Source organism: Balaenoptera physalus (assembly GCF_965194825.1).
Source record: "Balaenoptera physalus genome assembly, chromosome: 9".
NCBI classification, from domain to species: domain Eukaryota; kingdom Metazoa; phylum Chordata; class Mammalia; order Artiodactyla; family Balaenopteridae; genus Balaenoptera; species Balaenoptera physalus.
The window spans coordinates 97,933,546-97,958,695 of record NC_138888.1 but is presented as its reverse complement, the minus strand read 5'-3'; the positions used below and the strand labels follow the sequence as shown (position 1 = coordinate 97,958,695).

General features: G+C 39.5%; 1 protein-coding gene across 3 annotated transcripts in view; it reads left to right on the top strand.

Annotated features, from left to right (window-relative positions):
• CD109 (CD109 molecule) overlaps positions 1-25,150 on the top strand; it is a 134,761-nt gene that overhangs the window by 96,567 nt on the left and 13,044 nt on the right. For all 3 annotated transcript variants that reach the window (XM_082474140.1, XM_082474142.1, XM_082474141.1), the window contains 10 exons: positions 953-1,066; positions 2,459-2,677; positions 3,406-3,550; positions 5,994-6,170; positions 15,646-15,727; positions 17,882-18,110; positions 18,667-18,832; positions 20,327-20,517; positions 21,013-21,168; positions 22,173-22,238. In XM_082474140.1, the coding sequence (XP_082330266.1) occupies positions 953-1,066; positions 2,459-2,677; positions 3,406-3,550; positions 5,994-6,170; positions 15,646-15,727; positions 17,882-18,110; positions 18,667-18,832; positions 20,327-20,517; positions 21,013-21,168; positions 22,173-22,238 (1,545 nt within the window). The remainder of the gene's footprint in view (positions 1-952; positions 1,067-2,458; positions 2,678-3,405; positions 3,551-5,993; positions 6,171-15,645; positions 15,728-17,881; positions 18,111-18,666; positions 18,833-20,326; positions 20,518-21,012; positions 21,169-22,172; positions 22,239-25,150) is intronic.

Sequence of the window (25,150 nt, the reverse complement as noted above, 5' to 3'; positions counted from 1 at the left end):
GCGATGTAAAGTTTTGAAATAGTGAACAAGTTTTGAAAGAGTTACAAAACAAAGTGTAGTTTCCTCTTGATTTACAAAATAGTTGTATATTGACAGATGTTTTGGGTTTATATATACGTTGGAATTAGGTTGTAGGCCCAGGTCATTATAAGCAGGTACTTTATCTACATGAAGGAACATTCAAGAATCATGAGGGACACGGAACAATTCTTCCTTGTCTGGGACTGTCCTGAGCACGCAGACCTTCACCCACTAAGTGCCAAGAGCACACTATTGTGACAGTCTGACACTTCCACAAATGTCCAAATAAACCTCTAGGAGGGGATTAACTGCTGCCAGTGAGAAGCTTGACCAGTGCTATCAGAGTTCAGTGACCAATGAGGAAGCACAAGTATGTGTATGTATATGTTACAGGGTAGCAGGCAAAACATCATTTAGACTTTTCACATGAGTCCAAAACAGATGCTGTTTCATTTGGCCGGTGGCTTTAGAAGAAGAATGGTAGAATCAACATGGCAGAGTAGAAGAAGAGAGACTTAGCTGTGGCCTCAGACACGCTGGGATCCAGTTCTGGCTCCTACACTCTGCAGCAGTGCGATCTTGTACCGGTTACAGAGATGTCTGAGCTTCAGATTTCTTTTCTGTAAAACATGATCATAACACCTGCCTACGTAGGTGTAATGACTAAATGAAATAATTTGTGTCAAGTCCCTGGTTCCTGGTAACCATTTCATAAAATGTAGTGGTTACTGTGTTAAATAACATAAATCAAATCAATGTGCCCCCATTCATTTGGGATAGGTTGCTGTGTGCTTTCTGTTGGTAGGCAAGTGGACATTTCTATGTGAAGTTAGTTATAAGCGTCACAGGTTTTGTGAGATTTGCTTTTAATTGCATAAAGTGTGAAGTACTTGGACTTGAATAAAATCTGTATTCATTGTCTTCTTTTCAGCTCCAATCCTTCCAACCGTTTTTCATTTTTTTGAATCTTCCCTACTCTGTTATCAGAGGTGAAGAATTTGCTTTGGAAGTAACCATATTCAATTATTTGAAAGATGCCACTGAGGTAATATACTAATCATCATTTACACTTCAGGAAAAAAATGAAGAAAACATGCGGGGATTGGGTTATGTAGTGTTTGGGCATCTAAGCATTCTATACATTTCTGGGAGATTGAAAATAGCCAGACTTGGCCCACAATTTCTTCTGCTTGTTAGTGTCGAAGGATATTGCTAGCATGTCCAAGCATCCTTGCCTTAATTTCTAGCACGGGTTCTCTGCTTTAGTCATGCAACTTCGTCTCTGTGGCATGTCTTTCTCTTTCCTGCCCACCCTCCCTGCATTTTTCCCCTACTCTCCTCCCACATCTAGAATGTGTCTCCGCTTCTCACTGCTGTTCTGTGCCCATGGCCGGTGGCAAGAATTTATTCCTTTCAAGACCCGGTTTGAAAGTAAGGTGTCTTTCCTGAGGAATGTCACCCATGCTGTTGTGCCTGTGTTTATATTCTGTTTTCAAGGCTTTGTCTTTTGAGTCATGGCCCGGTGCCTCCTTAGCTAGTCAGTTCCCTGTAAGGCAGGGGTAGGCCCACTGTTTGTCCTGTGCCTGCAGTAGTGTAAACGAAATGATTTTTCCTCCCGGAGCAGGTAGGGATTGTAATTAACCTTATTACCTGAAAATGCCATAACCTCTTTAAGCACTATGTCTAGAGAGTAAACTGTTTCTTATTTTCTAATTTTACTTTTTAATCTTGTCAACATGGTCCAGTGTAGAGAGCAAAAGTCAGAAGGCCCACATTCAATGTCTAGCTCCTCCACTTACCAGCAAATAACTTAATTGCAGTTTACTCATCTGTCAGGTCGGAAATATTTTGAGAAACAGATGAGAAGATAAATGGGAAAACAGTTCGTAAAATCTAAGACCCAGAGGAATGTGATTCTTGATGAGCCTGGCAACTTTGACATATTTTATGAAAGTTTACAACCGACATGTGTTTCAGGACTAGTGTCTGAGTCATACTTTTCTTGGAATAATTTTAGCAGAGACTGTCCATGAATGTAATAACATTTCATCCTGTTTGCCTCAGGCTTTTCTGATGGGACCAGTGTCCCAGGATGACATAGATGAGTCAGGCTGGTGGCAGTACCATGACATGAAATAACCTTTTTGGGCACCTCCTTTCACTCAGGCTTCGGAAAATGAGAGAATTTAATGTTAGTGGGAGTTTCATGTTAGAAATGGAACTGAAGAATGCCATTTCCCCACATGTCTTGAGGTAGATGGAGAAAGCATAGGAAAGAAACTAGGTTTTTCCTGACACCCTTTCACCCTCCCCTTGGCTGAACCTTTCTGTCTCATTTTTCTCTAGTGTCGGGCCGCATAGATTTAACCGCACTTAGAGCAACATTTTACTGGGGAGCAATTTATTATACAAAAGCTGTGATGATTTTTTCTTCCAGGTTAAGGTAATCATTGAGAAAAGTGACGCGTTTGATATTCTAATGGCTTCGAATGAAATAAATGCCACAGGACACCAGCAGACGGTTCTGGTTCCCAGTGAGGATGGGGCAACTGTTCTTTTCCCGGTCAGGCCAACACATCTGGGGGAAATGCCCATCACAGTCACAGCTGTTTCACCTGCTGCTTCCGATGCTGTCACCCAGAGGATTTTAGTGAAGGTAAATACTTGAAGTCTAAATAAATAGAATGGAAATACATAATTGAAAAGGAAACAGAAGGTGGTTTTTCTCTTGGTTAAATTTGTTTTCAAGACTGAGTAGGTCATCTTCTCCACCCTCCTGGTAATGCCTAATGGTTTTCTCATCTGAATGTAAAAATATATCACGTATGTTTTTAAAGGTAATTGCCAACGTCTTCTTTAAATTTATAGTATGACTATAAGGCAAGTTACATTTACAGTCTGTGTGACATTGGGATCCTATTAAATCATGCCAAGTTGATAAGTAGATTTTGAATTTTGGAATTCCTCAGTACAGGTAGAAGAGGTTTTGTAGGTTTTTTCAGAGAAGACAGTATGCACAAAAAGACAACTCAGCACAGTAGATAAGCACTTGTGTTCTGGAGTAAGACAGCTCTGGGTTTCATCCCACCTTTGTCAAGGGTGCCTTTGCACAAGGTACTTAACCTCTGTCTTTGGATAATAAAAGGACCTACCTCAGAGGGTTTCTCATCTTCTCCTTTATCATTTCCATTGCCATTCTATGAAATGTTTTGACTAATTTAACTAGAAAGTAAACATTTGTTAACAGATTTGAAGCAATAATCAAGACACTGTAGGTACTTATCTAACCATATACAGGCCAGATGATTGACTTATTATCTGCATATAGTTCTCTGTAAACAGATGAGTAGGGACCATGTTAATCGTGTTCCTTTTTATCAACAGGCTGAAGGAATAGAAAAATCATATTCACAATCCGTCTTATTAGACCTGACCGACAGCAAGCTACAAACTACCCTGAAAACTTTGAGTTTCTCCTTTCCTCCTCATATAGTGAGTGGTAGTGAGAGAGTTCAGATCACTGCAATTGGTAAGAACAGATTATATCACCATCACTACTGGTTTATTTGTATATGATACTATATATTTTTCATTTATTTGTAGGTATCTTTTCTTTTTTTAATTACTTTTTCAAATTGAAGTATAGTTGATTTACATTGTTTCAGGTGTACAGCAAAGTGCTTCAGTTATACATATATGTATATATATATATTCTCTTTCAGATTCTTTTCTGAAAAAGAGTAGTTTATTACAAGATAGTTTATAGTTTATTACAAGATATTGAATATAGTTCCCTGTGCTATAAGTAGGTCCTTATTTAGGTGTATTTTCTTATTTAATCCTAATGAGAAGAAGTTACAAAAAGTTTTTAGCTGGTGCCAACCACTGATTACAGTAGGAAGGCAAGTAAGATGTGTGTCCTGGACCAGTTCTTCTCAGTCTTCAAGGTGCATGTGAATCACCTGGGGAGCTTGTGTGAAGGCAGATCCTGGCTTGGTAGGCCTGGGGTGGGGCCTTGGATTCTGCATTTCTAACAAGCTCCCAGGTGATGATGGTGCTTCCGCTGTGCAGACCACACTCTCGTATGGTTATCCTGCCTCTGTGGCTCTCGACCACTGGTGAATATCCCTTCTGTGGAGCTTTGGAAATACACAAATATCTGGGATCCACTCTCGAGCTACTCAGTCAGAATCTCTTGGGCTGTGGCTAGGGCATGTATGTTTTGAAAAGGTTCCACGAGTGCTTCTGGTAACCAGAGGTTGAGGACCACTGCCTCTAGCAGTTCCCTGTGCAGACACAAGTACCCTTAACAGTTTGAAGCTACCCACTGACTTAGTCACCCTCTCCTAGTTACCTTCTGGTAACCCCAAAGTCCTTTCAACTATTAGACAGAGCTTCCACACAGATGGTTTATTTATGTGGTTGTGCTTTGCAAATAACTGAAAGAAATATTTAGATGAATGACATCTAACTATCGGATTGGCCAAAAAGGTCCGTTAGGGTTTTTCCGTAAGATATAACGAAACTTTTTGGCCAACCCAATAGTTTAGATCTTTGAGGTGTCAGGACTTAAGGCACCTTTTCAGAGGTTCTTTTAAATCTCCCCTGCAAGTGTAATGCTTTTTATTATAACCTCAAACAACCAGTTCCCCTAGAGAGGACTGTTTTGGGAGACTTAGATATAATTCTTAAAAAGAATTAAATAAGCTTTCTATTTAGGGGAATACATTCTGCCTAAGAACCTCCCACAGTGCCAGGATGCTGGGAGATGATGTGGTACACACGCACACACACACGGAGGGAAGAAACCTTGAAGTTTAAGTGTGTACCATCGCTCCTTATGTTGGAATGAGTCTGCTGTTGTTATTGAAGTGCTCTGAGGTTTAATTTTCAAGCTTGATTTAAATAATGGTTTTTCAAGTGTTATTTTTATATGGGATTTATATATTTTAAAAAATCCTATTTGGTAGCCCACATGTGTGAATATTAGCTTGCTTCTTTGGATTTTGAGAGTCTAAGTTTATGTTCACTTTGAATATTAAAAACATAACCTGCAGTAGTAATAAAAATAAAAAACATAACCTGCAGTGGTATTTATTTCTCTGTGTTAATATCTAAAGTTTGAGACATCATACGCTAGCATGGCTGTAGCCTACCCACCTGAAGATCTTCCTCTCTTTTTTGGATTCATTTTTTTTGGAGCAGATTTTTACTAGGTGTTTGGACTTGGAATGGTGTAAGTTTCTAAAATAAACCACATTGACCAATATTCTTCTCTATACAGTTCAACCATAGTGAGGTCGGAATTAGAACTCAGCCTTTACATTTCTAAATTCTTACTTATTTTCTTGAGTTATGGTGTTAGACTGTGGTTAGAGGAATGTGGGTAAGCGTGTGTTTTGTTTAACTTTATGTTACTAACTTTGAAGAATATTTTTAACCCTTTTGATCCTGAGATTTATTGAAATGCTTATACTTGTTAGTTCTACTTTGTTGTTGATAGATAGAGCACATTGAAAAATACCACAACCCTGCCCTGAAAAACATCATTTCTCAAGAATTTGTAGTGTATTAGTAAGGAAATCAAAATAAAGTTCTATTTACGTGAAGAATATTAAGAATAAAACATTTCTTTCCCATGTGAGAATGATGGTTTCCTAATGCAATTCCCGACATTTTTGTTCAGAAATTTTATTTTAGACTTGGTTTTTGCTTATATGTGCTGTATCTTTGAGCTAAGTCTCCTAATTTGTCACATAATCTACAAGTTCAGTACCACTGTATTGTCATTTATTTGACCAGTCTTCCTAAAAGCTTGATGTAAAGTTTCTATAAATACTATGTTCCACGCAGTGGAATAGAAATATTGCTTCAGTGTCAGATGCTTTCTGCTCTCAGTGGACATCTCTTTGCCACCAGGAGGTACAGTTACTGAGGATTTGCTGCATGTCATGAATATCTTGTGCTTTCAGGAGATATTCTCGGTTCTTCCATCAGTGGCTTAACCTCACTGATTCGAATGCCTTATGGCTGTGGCGAACAGAACATGATAAATTTTGCTCCAAATATTTACGTTTTGGATTACCTGACTAAAAAGAAACAACTGACTGAGAATTTAAAAGAAAAAGCCCTTTCATTTATGAGGCAAGGTAAGCATTTTAGAAACATACTTTTATGTGTAAAAATACATTTATTCTTTTCTTTTTTTTTTTTTTTTTCGGTCAGAGTTGACTCTAGACCGTATTTCAAAATAGACAGATTTTGTCTTTGCTCTGTGATTGTGGCACTAGATGGTGTGGAATGTGCTAGAAGTGTGGGCAGTGGGACGCTGCCACCACTCGTCCTCAGCTCAGGGCTCACTGATGGCTGCTAAGATGTTTGTTAAGGAGTTTGTTCCTGGAGGGGTTTGTACTTTCATAAGGGATTGGAAATTTAAAGCCACTCAAAGATCTGAAGGAATGAGTATTCATTCCACATTTCTAGAGCACCTCTTAGGGCCAGGGTCAGTTCCAGCGCTGAGGAAGCAGGAAGTCAGGCCTTTCCTCCCAGGGAAGTCCCTGTTCAGTGGAGAAAGGCCACTGGTAAACACACGAGGCTTCCTGTGGTGGGGACCTCCTCAGCGCATTTAACATTTCAAGTAGTTGGGGGGTTAGGAGAGAAGGGTGTGTATGGGGGCCCCTGCTGGCCACTCGGGAAACACCACACCGGTGACAACTCTGCCCTGGCTCCTGGAGAGGCTGATTCTGTTTGCAGACACCAGGCTCTGTGTCTACAAGTTGCTAATAACAACAGATAACATCGGTTTACGCTTACTATGTGGCAGGCAGTGTTCTAAGCACCTTGCATAATATCTCACTTACTGGTCACAATCAGTATGACTATCATCTTCCTATTTTTACAGACGAAGCAACTCAGGCACAGAAAAGTTACCTAACTTGCTAGGGTCACATAACAAGTGATGGCAGAGCTGGGATTTGAACTCACTCTCTGGCCCCAGAGTCCATGCTCTATTTGTGTCCATACTTAGGAGAAAATGGACAGTTGTGAGGCATTTTGAATAATAATGATGTAGACTTGATTTCCTCGAATATTCCAAAAGCCAGCCACCCAAAGTCACAGTCTGTGCTTTGTGCGTCACAGTTTGGAAACTTTGTGCTTCCATTAGGGGACCTCTAGCAAGATCTCTGTGTGGCTGAGTTCATCATTCTGCACAGTTTGGGGGACTTGCTATCCATCAAACTGATGAAGATTAGAATGGTTCAGGCAAAATAATAGGAAAACGCTTGTTCAGTATAATCTACAAATTGAATCAACAGTTTCCACCCTAACTTTTAATTTTTTTTTAATTTATTTTTTTTACAATGAATGGGTTAAATGCCAGTAGAGGCAAGCTGTTAGTGGTTTGGCTAACTTTTCCACAGTTAAGAATTAGAAAGCTTAGTAAAGACATTATTTTAACGTGGGCTCTTTTTCTAGGTTCCCTCATTATCCTAAACTAAATTCTATGTAATAATGATAATACCTAACCCTATTTGTTTTACAAGTGTTTTCATTTAATTCTCACAAAAACCCTTGGAGGTAGGTGTACTGTTATTATTTCCCTTTTGCAGATGAGGAAACTGAGGCACAGGGAGGCTAAATAACTTACCCATGGTTCCCCTGGTGGTCTGACTCTGTAGTCCATGGTCAGAACGCCATGAGATAGCGTTACTTTGCAACATTCTTAGGTTGTTGGAAGCAATAGGAGAGGATGCAGGAGGGGCAGGAATTGGGCCAAGATGCTTCAGTATGACCAAAGTGCAAGAGGTCTCAATGGGTGTTCTGATAAAATAGTAAGAGAGGACCATGGGTCCCGTAGGGAAGGAGAAACCAGAGGTTAGAATCTGGGTGTCAGGTTAGACCAGAGGGAGCTGTAAGATGTTGGGTCCAAGGGGCTGAGCTGCAGTCAGTGTCCTGAGTGCCCCCTGGGCTAGGCTGGCAGACGAGGGCTGAGTGCAAGTAAGGGAGCTGCGAGTCAGGACTTGCCTGCTGTGTGGGAGGCCAGCGTTGGGATCAGGGCTGGGTGTGACCCGAGTTCTGCTGTGTAGGAGATAGTGGTATAGTTTCCCTCAGATTAGAGCCAGGCCCTGCAGGCATTTATGACATCTCAGGCCCAGGTCCTTAAGTCCTCTAGGAAATTCTCAAAGATCTAGCAATCGGTACTTTCTATACTGAGCTGCCCATTACAAATTATTCTCCTTTCTGCGTATGTTTGTGAATCAGTCATTTTTCTTTTTCAGTTTAGCTATTAATTTATTTAAAGAGAATGGTAAAAAATCAAATGTTTTATCATATACGTAGAAAACATATGTTATTAATTTTTCAAGAAAAATGGTACTTATATACTAAGATATTTCCCCTGTGATTTCCAGGTACTTATGGTCTTTATATAATGCATCTTTGCATGTCCTCTACCTGGAATGGTCTTCATGAACTGTGAACTATGTTTGCTTGATAAAATCTACTGATTATTAAAGTGAATCAGTCATATTTTAAGTATGTAAATACAAGAGCTGCTTCTTCCAAGTTTGGTTATAATTAAGTTTAAGCAGTGGTACCAGGGGCTCTGTTTGGTATAGTGTGTGCCACGCTAAAATCAGGTGAGATCTTTGCACGTTGCCATATATTTAAAGAGATGAGTAAAAAATATTTTCACAATTTAATTCAGCACCTTTTTAAGACAAGATTCTGACTTGTATTTGAAATTTAGTTTGGCTAGTTTCAGGTAGGGAGTATGTAGGACCTAGACTGGTGCCTTATAACTTGATACACAGTCTTTAGGATATTTTAATAAAATAAAGTAAAATATTTTCAAAAATGCCATTGATTGCATATTTTATTTGCTTTATGACCTATAATGTTGGCTAATCAAATATCAATGCTTTAAAGAGACAGAATAAATTTTATAGTTTGAACCATTTAAGGAACAATGATTCATGCCTTAAAAGTAATTTGAGTTTCTGTCCTAGACACTTTGCTCTGGGTTAGTAGATGCCCTAAAAAATGAACAGTCCAAATCCTCGGTATCTGTTTTTTTTTTAAAAGGAGCGCTGGTCCCCAGGCCCATCCTGGCGAGGTAGGTGCCAGAATGCAATTTCAAAGCAACCCTGCATTGCTTGGGAGCCTTCATCACATTTGCTGGTTGTCAGAAGGCACAGAGCAGCCAGAGGGCAGAAAAAGCTTTGTGGGCAGAAAGAAGAGCAGCTGTGAGGTGGGCGAGTCCCACCAGGGGAGAGGTAGAGCCGTGGTTACAGCACCGGCGGTGGAGACCGTGAGGCCCGGGCCCTGAATCCTGCCTCCTGCTCTGGGCTGGTTTCCGCAGCCTCGTCTTTCCATCTATAAGACATGGATAAATAAGTAGCCACTTCCTAGGGCTGTTTTGAAGACTAAAGGAGGTATTTTAACACATAGTAAATGCCCAGTAACTGTCAGCTGTAATATAGTGAGTGGCATCTAACGAGGGAGATAGGGTCTAAAGTCAGCAAGTAAGGGGCTTCCGGGGTGGCACAGTGGTTGAGAATCTGCCTGCCAATGCAGGGGACACGGGTTCGAGCCCTGGTCTGGGAAGATCCCACATGCCGCGGAGCAACTGGGCCCGTGAGCCACAACTACTGAGCCTGCGCATCTGGAGCCTGTGCTCCGCAACAAGAGAGGCCGCGATAGTGAGAGGCCCGCGCACCGCGATGAAGAGTGGCCCCCGCTTGCCGCAACTAGAGAAAGCCCTCGCACAGAAACGAAGACACAACACAGCCATAAATTAAAAAAAAAAAAAATTAAAGTCAGCAAGTAAATTCTGTCCGTTCTGCCTCTAAAAACAAGTGTGAAATTCCCCCACTGTCTCCATCCCAGGCTGATTGATCTACTCTGACATGCCATTGCTGACCTGGCTACTCCAGCAGCTTCTTACACAGACCCTTTGCCAATATACTCACCCTCCTTCGATACAGTCTCTGCATATTTTATAATCAAAGGGATCTTTTGATAATGTCAAAATCACGTCACTTCCTTAAATTCTCCAGTGGGTTCCTCGCCTGGGCCTGCAAAGCCCTGAGTGAATGCCAGGCCCCATCTTTCACCTCACCTGAAGCTGCCCCCTCAGGGCTCTGTCAGCCTGCGTCTGGCATGCTCTCAGCTCCATGGCGCTGAGGGCCTTTCCACCTGTCCTGCCTTCTGGATGCCTCTTCCCCCAGATCTTCCCAGGGCTGGTTCCTCCTCATCATCCAGGTGGTGTTTTCCTCAAAGTGGCCTTCCCTGACCTTTCAGCAGCTCTCACTTAAATTATTCCATTGTATATTCTTCATCACGCTTAACATTATTTAAAATGTTCTTGTTTTTCGGTTATCTGACTGTCTCCTGCACAAGAAGGTAAGCGCCCTGACAGAGGGGATTGTGTTGAATCCCTTCTCCATGGGATCACCATATGGGCCCCTCAGTAGGTGCAGAATGGGTGAATGCAGTCGTATCAATATTCACTTCTTTGGGCATTAGGTTGATCGTCCTAACATGGAGATCGGGTCTAGAAGATCTCTCCGGTGTTTCCACGATACACGGTTGTTTCTAAACACCAACGTTTCTCCCTGGCTCTGGCACGTTTTTATGAGCTAGGAAATGTGACCTGAGGTTTCAACATGTTACCTTCTGAGCTGGTGAAATGGCTGATGGGAATCAGTCCGATGAGCTCCTCAAAATGTATCTTTTCACATGCTGAACTAAATTATATTTCAAAGTAGTGGACAAAAACTTCTCGGTGTAATGATTTTCATTATGAAATCAGTGTCTCATTTCAGAGACTCTGTTTTTTCTTTTGCTATTACATTTGCCAAAGTTTTTTTTTTTTTTCAAATATACTGTAATTGTTTTTATTTTTTAAGGAATTAAAGTGGCTTTGGCACAAGTCATGATTTATATTACTTAAATGTCAGTTATGAACAGCACATGGTTTTCCTTAAATCATGCTTGGCCCAGGAGCCCAGTAACCTAACTTATTGTTTTTTTTGGTCAAAACAATAGCTACATCATTGAATGAAGTGTCTTTCACTGTCAAAAAGAAAAATAGAACCATAACATGGAAACTGTTTTTGATAAGGACTAGAAAATCCCAGACCTGTTAATTGGAGAGTTAAACCACTTGTTTTTCTCAAATATTTAAACTGCAGTGCATGTGGCTCAGTTTTTCAAGTAAGACTCAGACCAAACTTAGTTGAAAACACATTATATTTTCTCTATTGGAATAAAAACAGGAAAAAAGTAGGTTTCAGAATTCTGATGCTGCATTTGGCCATCACAAGAATGGCTAGAGGCAGTAGTGAAGATGCTAAAAAAGAAAACATTGGTGAAGTTCTCACTTTCCATTTCATGTCAGAGAGAGTAAGGAAGTTGATAACAAATACTCTTCTTTTAGTACAGAGAATATTTTTATCAGCTTTTAACCAGAGAAAGTGATCGATACAGCCACAAGCAGCCAATTTTACTTCATTTATTTGTATGCAATTTTGACACTTGTGGTAAACTAAGTCAAATTATGTTTAGAACATTACTTTTCTATGTGTTTCTATGAGTGGTACTTGCCTCTTTATTATGATAAATTGTAAATATTTTCCATTCATGGCTATTTCAAAGAAAATTCATGACCCACTAAGCATGTATCTTGTCTGACCCTTTATAAACAACATATCATGAATCATTATTTTAAATTTTAGAAGTGTCTGTTAATTCTGATTATGCTGTTACTTTGTAACTCAGGAGCTATTATTAAGACTATGAACTTGAAGGCCGTACTCTAATTTCCTCATAAACTTTTGAAGAAAACCATGTTTTTGCCTATCTCATCTATCATGATGAAGTCTCCAATTTAGGTGATTACCCTGGAACACTGAATTATTGCGCTAACAGTAAACCTGATAACTGAGCTAGCTGTCTGCTTCTCTTATGGAACTGGGTGACTTGGAGGGCACACAGCCGAGGGTTCTCTAATGATGCACGTCTGGCTTAAGACAAGGAAGGACGCCTCACAGGAGACCGACTTGGTTTGGGTTCCCTCCTGTTTTGCCCAGGGAGCAGAGCTGGAGGTTTGGATTTTCAGTTTCATCTAAACCAGCTCTGGAAATGCACTCCATACCTGGAGACTGTGCCTGCAAGTCCTCCTCCTCCTCTGGGCTCGCTCCTCCTGGTGGAAGAACTGTGCTAATTGTTGACATTAATGGCAATTCTTGGAGGACAGCCACCTGAGGGGTAATTTCCATAAACACTGATCTCATCTCCATGATCTCATCTCTCTGAAGGTTTTACAATAACTCATACTTGGAACTGCCATTGTTGATGTGATTCAGGGCCTTGGAGGCACTTGGTCCTCACCGGAGGTTGGTCCATCTTCCCACAGATGCACCTCCTCTAGTGATGGCGGGACCTGGAGCTCCCTTTCCCTTCCCTCCCCTCCCCTCCCCTCCCCTTCCCTCCCCTCCCCTTCCCTCCCCTTCCCTTCCCTTCCTCCTCTATCAGATCGAGTTCACAGGTAAACTCTGCTACCTGGTAGATTTACTCCTGAATTGGAAATTGAGGGAGAATGTCTTGGCCTCTTTTGCTCACTTCCTTTGTGAACATTAGAAAATTACTCTGCTTCTCTGTGATCCTTGACCAGCTCTGACAAAGGAAGAGATTATACGTGGCGTTTCTTTCAACGTTAACTAAGACATGTTAGAGTGAACTAAGGTTGTGTGAATAGTGCCTGTCATTTAATTTTTTTCCATTCTTGTTTATTTTACTTTTTGGATATGTCAAACATTAACATGCTTCCCAAAGTCAAACTTATTCTAAAGGGTGTATGCAAAGGGGTATCTTTCCCTCTCGGATCCCTTCTCCCTACCCTCTGGGGGTAACGTTCTGCGTTACTTTCTTGTTTAGCTTCTCTCTCTCTCTCTCTTTCTTTTTCTCCCTTAGCAGACATTAACATATGTTTTTTTATTGTCTCTTTTTCTTACACCAAAGGCAGTACACTATGTGTGCTATTTGAGACTTTGCCTTTTTCACTTAACAGTATATTCAGGAAACAGCTCTTCATCAGCTCAGAGAGAGTCCTCATTCTTTTACACAGCTGCGTGGTATGCCATTGTACACATGTACCACAGTTTATTCAACCCGTCTCCAATCTGGTGGCATTTAGGTAGTTTCCAGTGTTTTTGCAATTACAAATAATGCTTCAATCAATAGTCTTCTGCACATATATTTTTGTGTTGTTGGAGGTATATCTTCAGATATATCCTTAGAAGTAGGATTACTGGGTCAAAAGGTATAGACATTCTACTGCACAGGGGTTGTACCATTTGGAATGCCCTCTAGCAATGGATGAGTACTGGTTTCTTTACAGTCTCCCCAACAGGATGAATGGTCAAGCTTCTGAATATTTGCTAAAGTGATGGGTAAGAAATGGTATCTCAATATGTAGTTTTAATTTGCATTTCACCTATTATGAAGTTGAACAGTTTTTCCTGTCTTAAGGTCTGTCTTTCTCTCTTTGTTTTTTGTGAAATGTCTGTATTTGTCTTTTGTCCATTTTTTCTCTATAGGAGTTTTTATCTTTTCCTCTAAATTAAAAAAATTCTTTATATAATCTATAGGTAAAGATATATAAAAACATATACATAGACTTATATAGTATTAATATTAGGAAGATTAGCCATTTATCCATCTTATATGTTGCAAGTATTTTCCTTTAATTTGTCATCTGTTTTTCAACTTTGCTTATAGTGCTTTGCCTTGGAAAATTTGAAACAATTTTTTTGTAGTCAGTTATTTTTTCTTAAAAATTTGGTGGTTAGAAAGTCTTTTTCTACACCTGTGTTACAGAGCGATATCTGTTGTTTACTGAGAGAATGTAAAAGGTACTGTGTGAAGGACTTTTCATATATTAATCATTGAAAGAGCTCTATGAATTAGTAGGAAGCAGCAGCTTTGGAGACAGATGGACCTTGGCTAGTGCCTAACTTCAGTACGTATGAGCTGTGTGACCTTGCACATGATATATTCTAAGTTCAGGTCTCTTCATCTCTAAAAAGCGGATAATAATAGCCTCTACATCATAGAGTTGTGGAATTACCTGAGTTAATACCTGAAAAGGGCTTTGACCAGTTCCTGACACCTAGTCACAGTTGGATAAAAGTTGGCTGGTTAGTTACCATGCTGTAATATTTCAGTTTAAAACATAAAGAGTATAACCTAACGCTCCCTTCTTCAAATTAAGAAAATTCTCTCATCACTTAAATGCTGTTTACACCTCTTTTACCATAGGTCTTACAGATCACCGTGAAACAGTGTCTTGTCTTTTATGCATTTTGTCTTACTGTAGCTTAAATCAGATACTCAGATCTGGCTAGGGTTTCTTGTGGAAAGGCTCAATGAGAAAAGTTTGGGACCTGGCAAGAGCAAATTAATGAATTTTAAATGACTAATGCTCATATTTTGTTAGTCAAATGTGAATAATTAAATACAGTTACTGATGCTTCTAAAATGTGGTATTCATAAAGTAAAATTTTTTTGTTACTAGAGTTTATTGGGGATGGAATTCAACATTTTACCAGTGATTATGGTTGCCAGGCACTACATGACCATGCTGCTGGGTTCATTCTATGTGCCCTCCCCTCCTATAGTAGAATCCTGTAGTTTTCAGGAAGAATTCTTGGTTATCAGAGAATCACTGATAAAGCCTTGAGTTGGAAATGTTTTTGGTTCCTGCTTATGCTTACTTTTTAATGATAAATTATGGCTAATATCATTTTTAGCGAGTTGATTTGTTGGGCTTGTCTGGTGACTCTTTCAGTGTTTGGCCTATGATTTCTCAGTCACTGGACTTTGAGACCTGCATGCATTGCTCTGCAAATATGAAACATCTGCCTCTATTTGCAACCATTTATTTGCAAATATGAAACATCTGCTTTTATTAAAGCAGATCTATGAGCCATAAGCCCTCCCCAATTTAGTTCTATACTGAGACTTCATTACCACCACCATGTTCTTTTTATTTAGTGAGAACTTGGAGTTGACGTTTGGGCAGACCAGTCAGTTTGGGGGTTTACCTCAGTTGGTCATGACCAAAAAATTCTAGAGCTACTGTCTTAGATTATTTAGCAATTTTCTCCCTTCTGCTGGTGGTCTAAGAATAGAAAGTATTTTTACTTCTCGTTTTAGCTTTAAACTTTAATTATGATACTGTAGCTAGTATTTTTCTTAGGTAGCAAACAATTTTAGATGACTAAGCATTGAAACCATTGTAGTTAACACTACAGAGTTAAATACTCCGCTTTTTAATTTACTTGCTTTTGAATGGATAGAATTGTTGTCTGTGTGATGGTATTCTTCTGACTTTATTCCAATTTGGGGCTATCGCGGTTCTTATTTTATGCATTCTACTTGAAAAGTCCTGATGTTCTTAATCTCCCACAGCACGTAATATAGAAAATATTCAGCATGAGTTGATTTCATGTCTTCTTTCCCATTCTCTGCCCATGTTTCCTCAATATGAAGTCATGATTAGAAACTTCCATTCATTGCAACTTGATTACATTGATTATCTGTCTATTTTGGTGTCTTCAGGTTACCAGAGAGAACTTCTCTATCGGAGAGAAGATGGCTCTTTCAGTGCTTTTGGGAATGATGACCCTTCTGGGAGCACTTGGTAAGTGTTTCTGCTAACGGAACAAATCCATGTCACCGAATGGGCTCTCACTAGGTCACGATGGCCATGAAATTGACAGATGTGTCTCTGTATCAGCTTGGAGGCTGCTTTTTCCATAGCCTGGCTTTAAAAGAGATTCTCCTTTTAAAATATGGTTTTAAAACGCTAGTACATCAGATGTTTTTATTTAGAAAAGATAAGTCATAAATCCCCCTCTTTTTTGGTGGGAAAAGCAGCAATAAAATATGATGATGGTGCAGCTGGTAAGAAAAATTGGTTAGAAATACGGAGTATTGTGACATAGTTCTTTTTTTAATCGGACACAGTCAACACTAATTTTGTATTAATACAGTCAATGTAGTTTCTTTAAGGTTATTTTTTTGTGCAAAAACAGTGATGAGGTTAAGTAATGAAGCTCCAGAATTTCCTCCAGGATGAAATCTCCATATGGCTGATTTTGGATGATTACTCTCTCCTTGTACTATCTTCAAGTTCATTTTTCACTCAGAAAAAGATTGGCTAATTGTATCAGTAGGGTTAGATAAGGTGTGCCGTGGTAACAACCCTGTAAATCTCAGTGGTTTATTAACAAAGGTTGTGCTCATACTGCGTTTCCACTGTGTCTCAGCAGGGGGCTCTGCAGTCTTTGTCTCGGCCACCAACTCACCCTGAGCCTCTAGGCTTGCTGCAGCCTGGGGACAGAAGGCTGGAGTATGCAGCAGTGGCAGTTAGAAGCTTCAGCCCGGTATAAGATTTCTTATCACTTTACCATGACCGGAGCTGGCCCCATGGCCATGCCTAACTTCAGGCGGGCAAGGAAATGAATTCTTCTGCATACCCAAAGTGAGAGAGAACTGCATCGTATTGAATATTAGTAATGTTTGCCACACTAAATCTTTTATAGGATGAAACAGATCTGCTTCAGATTTTCTTTTGGCACGAGTCAGGATGTAGATCCATAAATAGAAAGGTTTCAGTGTTTTATTGCTTGATGTTCTTTTCACCTCAGTATTTAGTGTTCTGTAGCAGACATTGACATACTTTTTCTTTAAAGGGTCAGATAGTAAATATGCTAGGCATTGCAGGCCCCATAGAGCCTCTGTTGCATATTTTTCCTTTTTCCCTCCACCCTCGCTTTCTTTCTTTCTTTTTTTTTTTTTTAAATAAATGTATTTGTTTATTTTTGGCTGCATTGGGTCTTTGTTGCTGCACGCAGGCTTTCTCTAGTTGTGGCGAGCTGGGGCTACTCTTCGTTGCGGTGCGTGGGCTTCTCATTGCGGTGGCTTCTCTTGTTGCGGAGCACGGGCTCTAGGCATGCGGGCTTCAGTAGTTGTGGCACATGGGCTCAGTAGTTGTGGCTCACGGGCTCTAGAGCACAGCTCAGTAGTTGTGGCTCACGGGCTTAGTTGCTCCGCGGCATGTGGGATCTTCCCGGGCCAGGGATCGAACCCATGTCCCTTTCACTGGCAAGCAGATTCTTAACCACTGCGCCACCAGGGAAGTCCCCACCCTCACTATCTTTCTCCGTTTGAAAACTGTTCTTAGGTGGAGGTTGGGGGCTGTGCAGTGGGGAGAGGCACATATAAACAGACTGTGGGCTGTGTTTGGTGCAGACAGATTTGGCCTACAGGCTGTAATTTGCTGATTCCTGGCCAATAGGAGAGAAAATATCCATTTCTTCTACTCAAATCACGACAGTTTGATTGTGAACTAAACATACTTCATCCACTGCTTTAAGGTTGAGCTAAGTGTGTGATGAGATCTTCCTTGGTAAATACCTGGAACAGTCCAAAGGTGAATAACCTTGGACAGTTTATTTAACTCTCTCTGAGTTTCGAATTCTCAGCCTTTAAAATCAAGAGGCGGGATTAGATGATTCCCAAGTTCTTTACCAACTCTGCTCTTTTGTGAGTTGACCTGGAATTTCCCAGCCACACGCAAGGGGAAACCGTGCCCACTGGCCCAGCTGAGTTGTTCACTTTGCTGTCTCTTTGTCGTCTTTCTTCCTTTTGCTCTTTCTTCAGTGATTGGCCCTTTGGTGAATCTTCTGATGGGGGAAAAGGGTTGTTATTGTTGGTGTTTTCTTGCTCAGTGTAATTTGGAGGACTATATAAACTGTATTTTATGTAATTTTCCCCCCCCCTTTTCACCAAGGTTGTCAGCTTTTGTTTTAAGATGTTTCCTTGAAGCTGATCCTTACATAGATATTGATCAGAATGTGTTACACAGAACATATACTTGGCTCAAAGGACATCAAAAATCCAATGGTGAATTTTGGGAGCCAGGAAGAGTGATCCACAGCGAGCTTCAAGGTGGCAATAAAAGTCCAGTAACCCTTACGGCTTATATTGTGACTTCTCTCCTGGGATATAAAAAGTATCAGGTATTTAATCTTTAATAAATAATGGGTGGAAAATCACAAGGAAGGTGGGTCTTGATGGGTCAAATACGTGTCTGGAAACTTAAAGGATTTTGCAATATTCCATCACATTTGAAGTCTCGAATTTGAGTACTCTTTTGCTTTGCATTTGTGGCCACATTCCAAAAGCTGAGAATATAAACTTTCCCCTCAATTTAGAGCTTCAACACCTGAGGTCATATAAGAGAAGTATCTTTCTCAGGCTATATCTTATGCCCTCATCTTAGTTCGTGATAGTCAATGGGAGAAACACGAGCAAAAGCTCCACTTCTTATTTTTTATTCCCTCTACGGAATGGTGCCTATTTGCTTGTAGAACCTGAAAAGCAATGTTATTTTTAAAAAACATGGCAGATCATTAAATGTCAGTGATCAGGGGTGATTCCCATTGCCTAGGACAAAGTCAGGTGCTTAATAGACACTGAAATTGTTTTTGAATGAATGTTTGAAAATACTTTTTATTTAAATATGTTGGTGACACGTTATTTTGAATAGTAAAATATATATATTTTTCTTTCCAGCCTAATATTGATGTGCAGGAGTCTATCAACTTTTTGGAGTCTGAATTCAATAGAGGAATTTCAGACAATTACACCCTGGCTCTTGTAACTTATGCGCTGTCATCTGTGAGAAGCCCTAAAGCCAAGGACGCTTTGAATATGCTGACTTGGAGAGCAGAGCAAGAAGGTAATGTGTGCGACCCATTCTGCATAATGAAATGTGTAAATGATGTGAGAAAGGTTTGTACACCAGGTGCGAGGTTGATTACATTTATATCTTCTGAATGGGATGAAAATGAGATGCAAGTAAGATCAGGATGGGTTGACATGGCCATCCTGCTGCTACTCTCCCCAAGAGTTTTCTAGAGAACTTTGGGGCCTTGGGTTTTTCCTTCTTTTAGATATGTTCTGCCATGTGTCAGTTACCCTTTGAATCGTCTGATGCCATTTCTGGTTTGGTGGCCTTGAGTGATCATTAAGGCCTTGGTTTTTGGAGAGACTTGGGCTCAAATTCTGGTTCTGTTACTTACCTTTAGGAGCTTCAGTTTCCCTGTCTGTAAAATGGGAGCAACACCTGCTTTAGGGTTGCTGTGAGGATTAAATGAGATAATGTACAGGGCTTACCACGTTGCAGGTGTTCAAAAATGTGAATTAAAATGCTAACAGAAATGCAAATGTCAAAAAATGCTGTTAGTGAGCTGTATGATTTTTTAACAGTTTTGGAATGGGCACTGCTTATGGGCTACAACAGGACGAAAAGTACAGGTGTTACTGCTTTCCAAATGGCCTCTGTGTGGCAGAGGGGCTGGGTGGGCAGAAACATTTTAGGTCATGTCAGTTTATTTAAAGCTCTGTTAATTCAAGAAGGGGTAATTATGGAAAGTGCTTAGAGACTTCTGAGACTGTAAAAAATAGTGTGTTATTATTAGCAATAAGTTAGACTACATCCTTATTACCTGTTGCAGTGCTGGGGACTCGACGATTACTGCATCGAAGCTGAAGTAGTCCTTGACATTTCTGCTTCTCTGCTTGGCTAAGTGGTAGTTATTTCACATTCCAATGAAGTGTGGTCATCATCTAAAGAGTAATATCTGAGAGAATGGGGAGGGGGTACCACATAGGATGTTCATCTAGGGGCTAGCAGGAATATCTCTAGGAAGGTTGTTGAGCTGGCCAGGGTCCCTCATTTTTTCTTGGAGTCTTGGATTTTGAACTTATAACACCAACTTTCAGATAATGAAAAAAGGAGTATTTCCCGTTAGAGCTGGTTAATGGCAGATTCCCAGAACAGGGTTCTTTCCAATATGTCCTAATATATTTTGGGATGGTCTGGAATAGAGTATGGTTTTTTAAAAAAATAATTTATAGCTTTTTGGTCTTGAGCCAAACATATGGAATTTCTCTTGGGAAAATATTTTTATCAAAATGTCCTCAAATATAAGTAATAGGACAAGGATGAAATTTTATAAGTTTTAATAGTTTAAGAAGTGACATGTAAGTACACGTTTGTGTGTGTGTGTGTGAATATACGTATATTTGCTTGGCATCAATATACACATGTATAGAAATATGTATACTTTTATGCTAGTCAAGGAGAACTTGGACCAGTGTAGGAATGTTTAATGGTATCAAGCGTTATTTTTCTGTATTTGGCCAGACCATTACTACTTTTCTCCCGCAGGAGGCATGCAATTCTGGGTGTCATCAGTGTCCAGACTTTCTGAATCCTGGCAACCAAGCTCCCTGGATATTGAAGTCGCGGCCTATGCACTGCTCTCACACTTTCTGCAGCATCAGATTTCTGAGGGAATCCCGATTATGAGGTGGCTAAGCAGGCAGAGAAATAGCTTGGGAGGTTTTGCATCTACCCAGGTGAGTGATGATCACTTTAAATTTCTTTATAAAAATAATTATATATATATGTAAAACTATTTATAAAATTAAATCTATATATATATAGATTTTTTTACTATATGTGGTTGCTTTATTTCATGACTTCATAAAATTACATGGCAGTTTAAAAGTTTAGTAACTTAAATCAAAGGTTTAAGTTACTAATTTTAATTTTTTCTCATCTTTGATATAAACATTGTATCTGATACCCATATGGGATAAATTAGTTCCCTGTCTCACTAGCCATTTGTCATCTCTGGTACCCGGTACAAATGGAGCTCAGTTCTAGTCAGCGGATGTTTTCTGAGTCTTCCCTGGACTCCAGGTCAAGCAGATTCAAAGATGAATCGAGGAGAGTTCCACTCCCAAGGAAGGTGGACGAGTGTGCAGTGGCATCCTAAACATGACTGAAATTTACTCTTTGGCGGCCTTAATATAGCCTTATGTGCACACATCTTTTTCTTTTCCCAACAGGACACCATTGTGGCCTTGAAGGCCCTGTCTGAGTTTGCAGCCCTAATGAACATAGAAGAGACAAATATCCAAGTGACCGTGGTGGGATCCGGTTCACTGAGTCCTGTGAAGTTTGTGATTAGCACACAGAACCGCTTTCTCCTTCAGACGGCTGAGGTGTGGACAAGGGGGTGGTTCTCCGAATGTCTGTGTAGATGATTCCTTCTGCTGGAGTACTGCTTTATTTCCTTTCTGTTGACTTCAACAAAGACTTGTTCCCAGAGCTCTGTGCTGGCGGGAAGGAGTACCCTCCCTTGGTTGAATTTGCCGAGCTGGGGAAGGGAGGAGGGCTTGAGAACTTTGGACAGATTTGGAAAAGGAGAAAACATGGGCCCTGTCTTACTGGGAGAGGAATGAATACCCGTGGAGTTCCTATTCTTTGCAGGCCCTGTGCCAGATTTCTTTACATGTGCTATTGCATTTACTTCTCAGACCAAGTACCTTTATCCCCACTGTACATATTATAAAACTGAGGCTAAGAGAGTTTAGCTAACTCTCCCAAGATCATGGTGCTAGTAACAGTAGAGCTAGGATTTGAACCCATGATTTCGAAGACCATGTCCCTTTAGGCTGCACCACATGTCCTCTTAGGTGAATTGATAGAACCAGTAGTAGAACTCTTTCTTTACAATGGAATAAAGGACTATGCTAGACCCTAACTTTATTCCCTTGGTTAACCTTGTAGGAAGTTGAGGGTAATGGGTGAAAGCGGTAACTTTAAGGCTAGAACCTGAGGGAGAGGGATGATGGCAAAGGAAAAAGAAGGAGTAGTGTTGGTCCCAGTCAGTGATGGTGTGCCATTGTGTTCTCAGGAAGGCCAGGGACTTAGAGGCTGAGGGAGGCTTGAGGAGGGAGGGATGACTTTCATTTCTTGTCTTTCATGCTTTAGCCCCTACAGAAGGGCAGACCTGTCCACAGCACTAATGTGCACTTCCTCTGCCTTCACCCCCCTTATCTGGTTGACCCATAACTTTTGACATGTGAGGCGTGTAAAGTTCTTAGAACTTTACAGCGCACACAGCTTACACTCCCAGTGAGGGATAACAGTGGTCTCTTGTGCTGGTTGGAAGGACCTAGATATGGACAATTAACCTTATTCACCTTTTCCCACCTTTATTCAGCTTGCTGTGGTACAGCCAACTGCAGTTAATATTTCTGCAAGCGGTTTTGGATTTGCTATTTGTCAGGTATGTCATAATGTTTATTTTTGTTTTGTTAAATAGGACTTGCTATACTAATTCTTTGGTTTGGGGCACTGCTAAATCTTTAACTTAGATGATGTAAAATTCTTAATGATTTATTTCTATGACTCAGGCAAGATAAATCACTATCTTTAACAAAAAGTGTTAGAGGTGTTACTAGCTAGTGAGTAGACAGCAACTATACAGTTTGATAATCTACAGTTTGATAATATTTCTTGAGTATTATATGCTTTTTGAAGTAAGGATTAAAATCCTCCAATATGATTCATGTGAATTGTTGGGAACTCCGACCTTTTTTTGTAAAAATACAGCTTAGAAATTGTAATGCTGGGTAGAGTTTCTACTGTGACTTGATAACCATATAGCATTTTACTTACCATTTCTTAATATTCATTTAACAATATAAAGGTCAACATGGTATTATAAGTAATTGACTTGAAGATAGGAAATGTGTCCCTTTGCTGTAAAATTTTATATTATAGTAAATAAAACAATTAGCGCATGATATGTTCAGTGCTCTGCTCTAGGAAGAAAATCTAAAGAAATCTATCCTTAATTGGGATACAATAAAATGGAAGTAGTATGTAAAATACTGAATGGAAGTTATTATGCTTAAAAATACATGAAAATCATGGGGACCTAAAACCGTGTTATTGAGATGCAAAATAATATGTGATAGTACTAAAAAAGATTATGTGCTTGGTTAGAAAAAAAAAAACCAAACAAACCCTGAAAGATTTACTGAGAAAGTTAAAAAAAAGGCTATTATAGAGAAAAAGTACTTTTTCAAAAACCAGAACAACTATTCTAGTTGAGAGAACAGATGTACTTTCTAAGGCACAATGTGAAGGGCACATGGTCAGGTATAATTTGGAAACTTAGAAATAATCTGAAGATTATTTTGTACGATACTCAAAACACAGTAAATGTTTTTTAAAATCAAGGAAAAAATCACAGTTAAAAAGAACAGTATTCAATGAAAAGGATAGAAAGAGAAAAGAGTGAATAATTTGTATTGGTCTTTTTTTTTTTTTTAAAGTCTTTGTTGAATTTATTGCAATATTGCTTCTATTTTATGTTTTGGTTTTTTGACCATGAGGCATGTGGGATCTTAACTCCCCAACCAGGGATCGAACCCGCACCCCCCTACATTGGAAGGCGAAGTCTTAACTACTGGACCGCCAGGGAAGTTCCTTTGTATCGGTCTTTACTAACAAAGACCAGACCATGTGAAAATTCTCACTCCCAAGCTGTCTTTTCATGTGAAGAGTAAATCCAAAAGTAAATACATAAGATATTTTAGATACGATTGAAAAATTTTATGTACTTAAACCACCAAATTGGTTGGAACTCATTCTTGATAAACCAAATGTAGATAAATTACTGAAGTCAGATGATTTTTATTTGAGATTTGAAGGACACAGCAGTAAATATGGTACCTAGTGTTCAGAATGTTCACCAGTCCTATGTTGCATCAACATGCAGAAAATGAAACGTAGGTACCAATAGGTACTTCTTGTAATGGAGAAAAAAATTGCAGAAAAGCTGGTCACCCAGAAATAGGTATTGACATTTCCTCTAGTTGATATTTTTGTAAGTGCTCTGGATAAAGGAGGGCAAGGAAAACTCTCAGGTTTGCAGTAAATGATAAAAAGCAAAGCTGTTGGAAATAAACTGCAAGATTTCTTGACGTTCTCTGAGTGAGCAGTTGAGCTTTATTGTGGACCAAATATAAACTAACAGTTATAGATGAATATTAATTATGACCCAGGGGACAAATCTAGTAGTCGTGTTTGTTCTGTGATGAGATCGGTCTCTAAAGGAAAATGCGTGGCACGGGAAAGGGGGTAATGAAAATCACGGAGACTGTCTCTCCAATTGATGGAACCATTCTTCAACGGCTCCAAGAACACTCTACACTTTTAATTGTAGTTTAAGAAAAAGTTGGAGAATGTCCAGACTGAGATATTCCAGAATGATCAAGGGGAGGAAGGATTATATGATATAGGTGTGGCAGAATAAAAAGTTGGAACTCTTAGGTTTGAAAGATGAAGGCTTAGAGAGGATTTTTTTTTTAAAGTATGTAAATCCACAGTGGGTACTACACGTTTAGGTCGGAGGGGCATGTGTGTGTGTGTGTGAGATTTAAGTATTAGCAAAAGAAAATACAATATTACATAGTAATAGTAAGGTTTATGAACCTTAGTATCGAAAAAAACGGAAGGGGTGAAGAATTTAAATAGATCCCTATTCAAGTTGACATGAGGCAGGCCTAGGAAATTTAGAGGACATTCTCAAGCTTCTGATCTTAGGGTCCCTTTGAGGAAAACACTGGCCCTCACGCCTCCTCAGGGTCCCCGCAGCGCCATTCACATTGGTGGTGGGCACAGAGTATATGCTGAAAAAGACCCATATGACTTGAAATCCATCATTTATTTCATCCTCTTTGAAAAACATTGTGTGATCGAAAAAGAAGCCTTAGCAGTTGAATAGGTTTTTGTTCCACCAAGGCTCCTGGGTGAAAACATTTTGATGTATGTTACTGATAGTTACAGTTTGTGAAAAATAACTCCAGTTGGGCAGCAGAGCTTAGAAATTAGTGGATGCTTTCAGGAAACTTGGCAATAGTTTAACTTTTTCCCTCAAGGGAATGTTTTACATTATTTGAAAAAAAAAAATACACATGAATATTGTCCATGATGGTCTATGATACTTGGAATATTACCTAACAATTTTCTCAATTTTAAACATCATTGTTTATAAACTTTTATAATTATATTTGTTAATGATACTTTGTTAGCTAGTAAAACTAATTTTTTTTTAGGTTGAAGATTACCAATCTAGTTGGGTTTATCCCAAAGAGAATCATTACCTAATATTTAGGATACATAATGAAG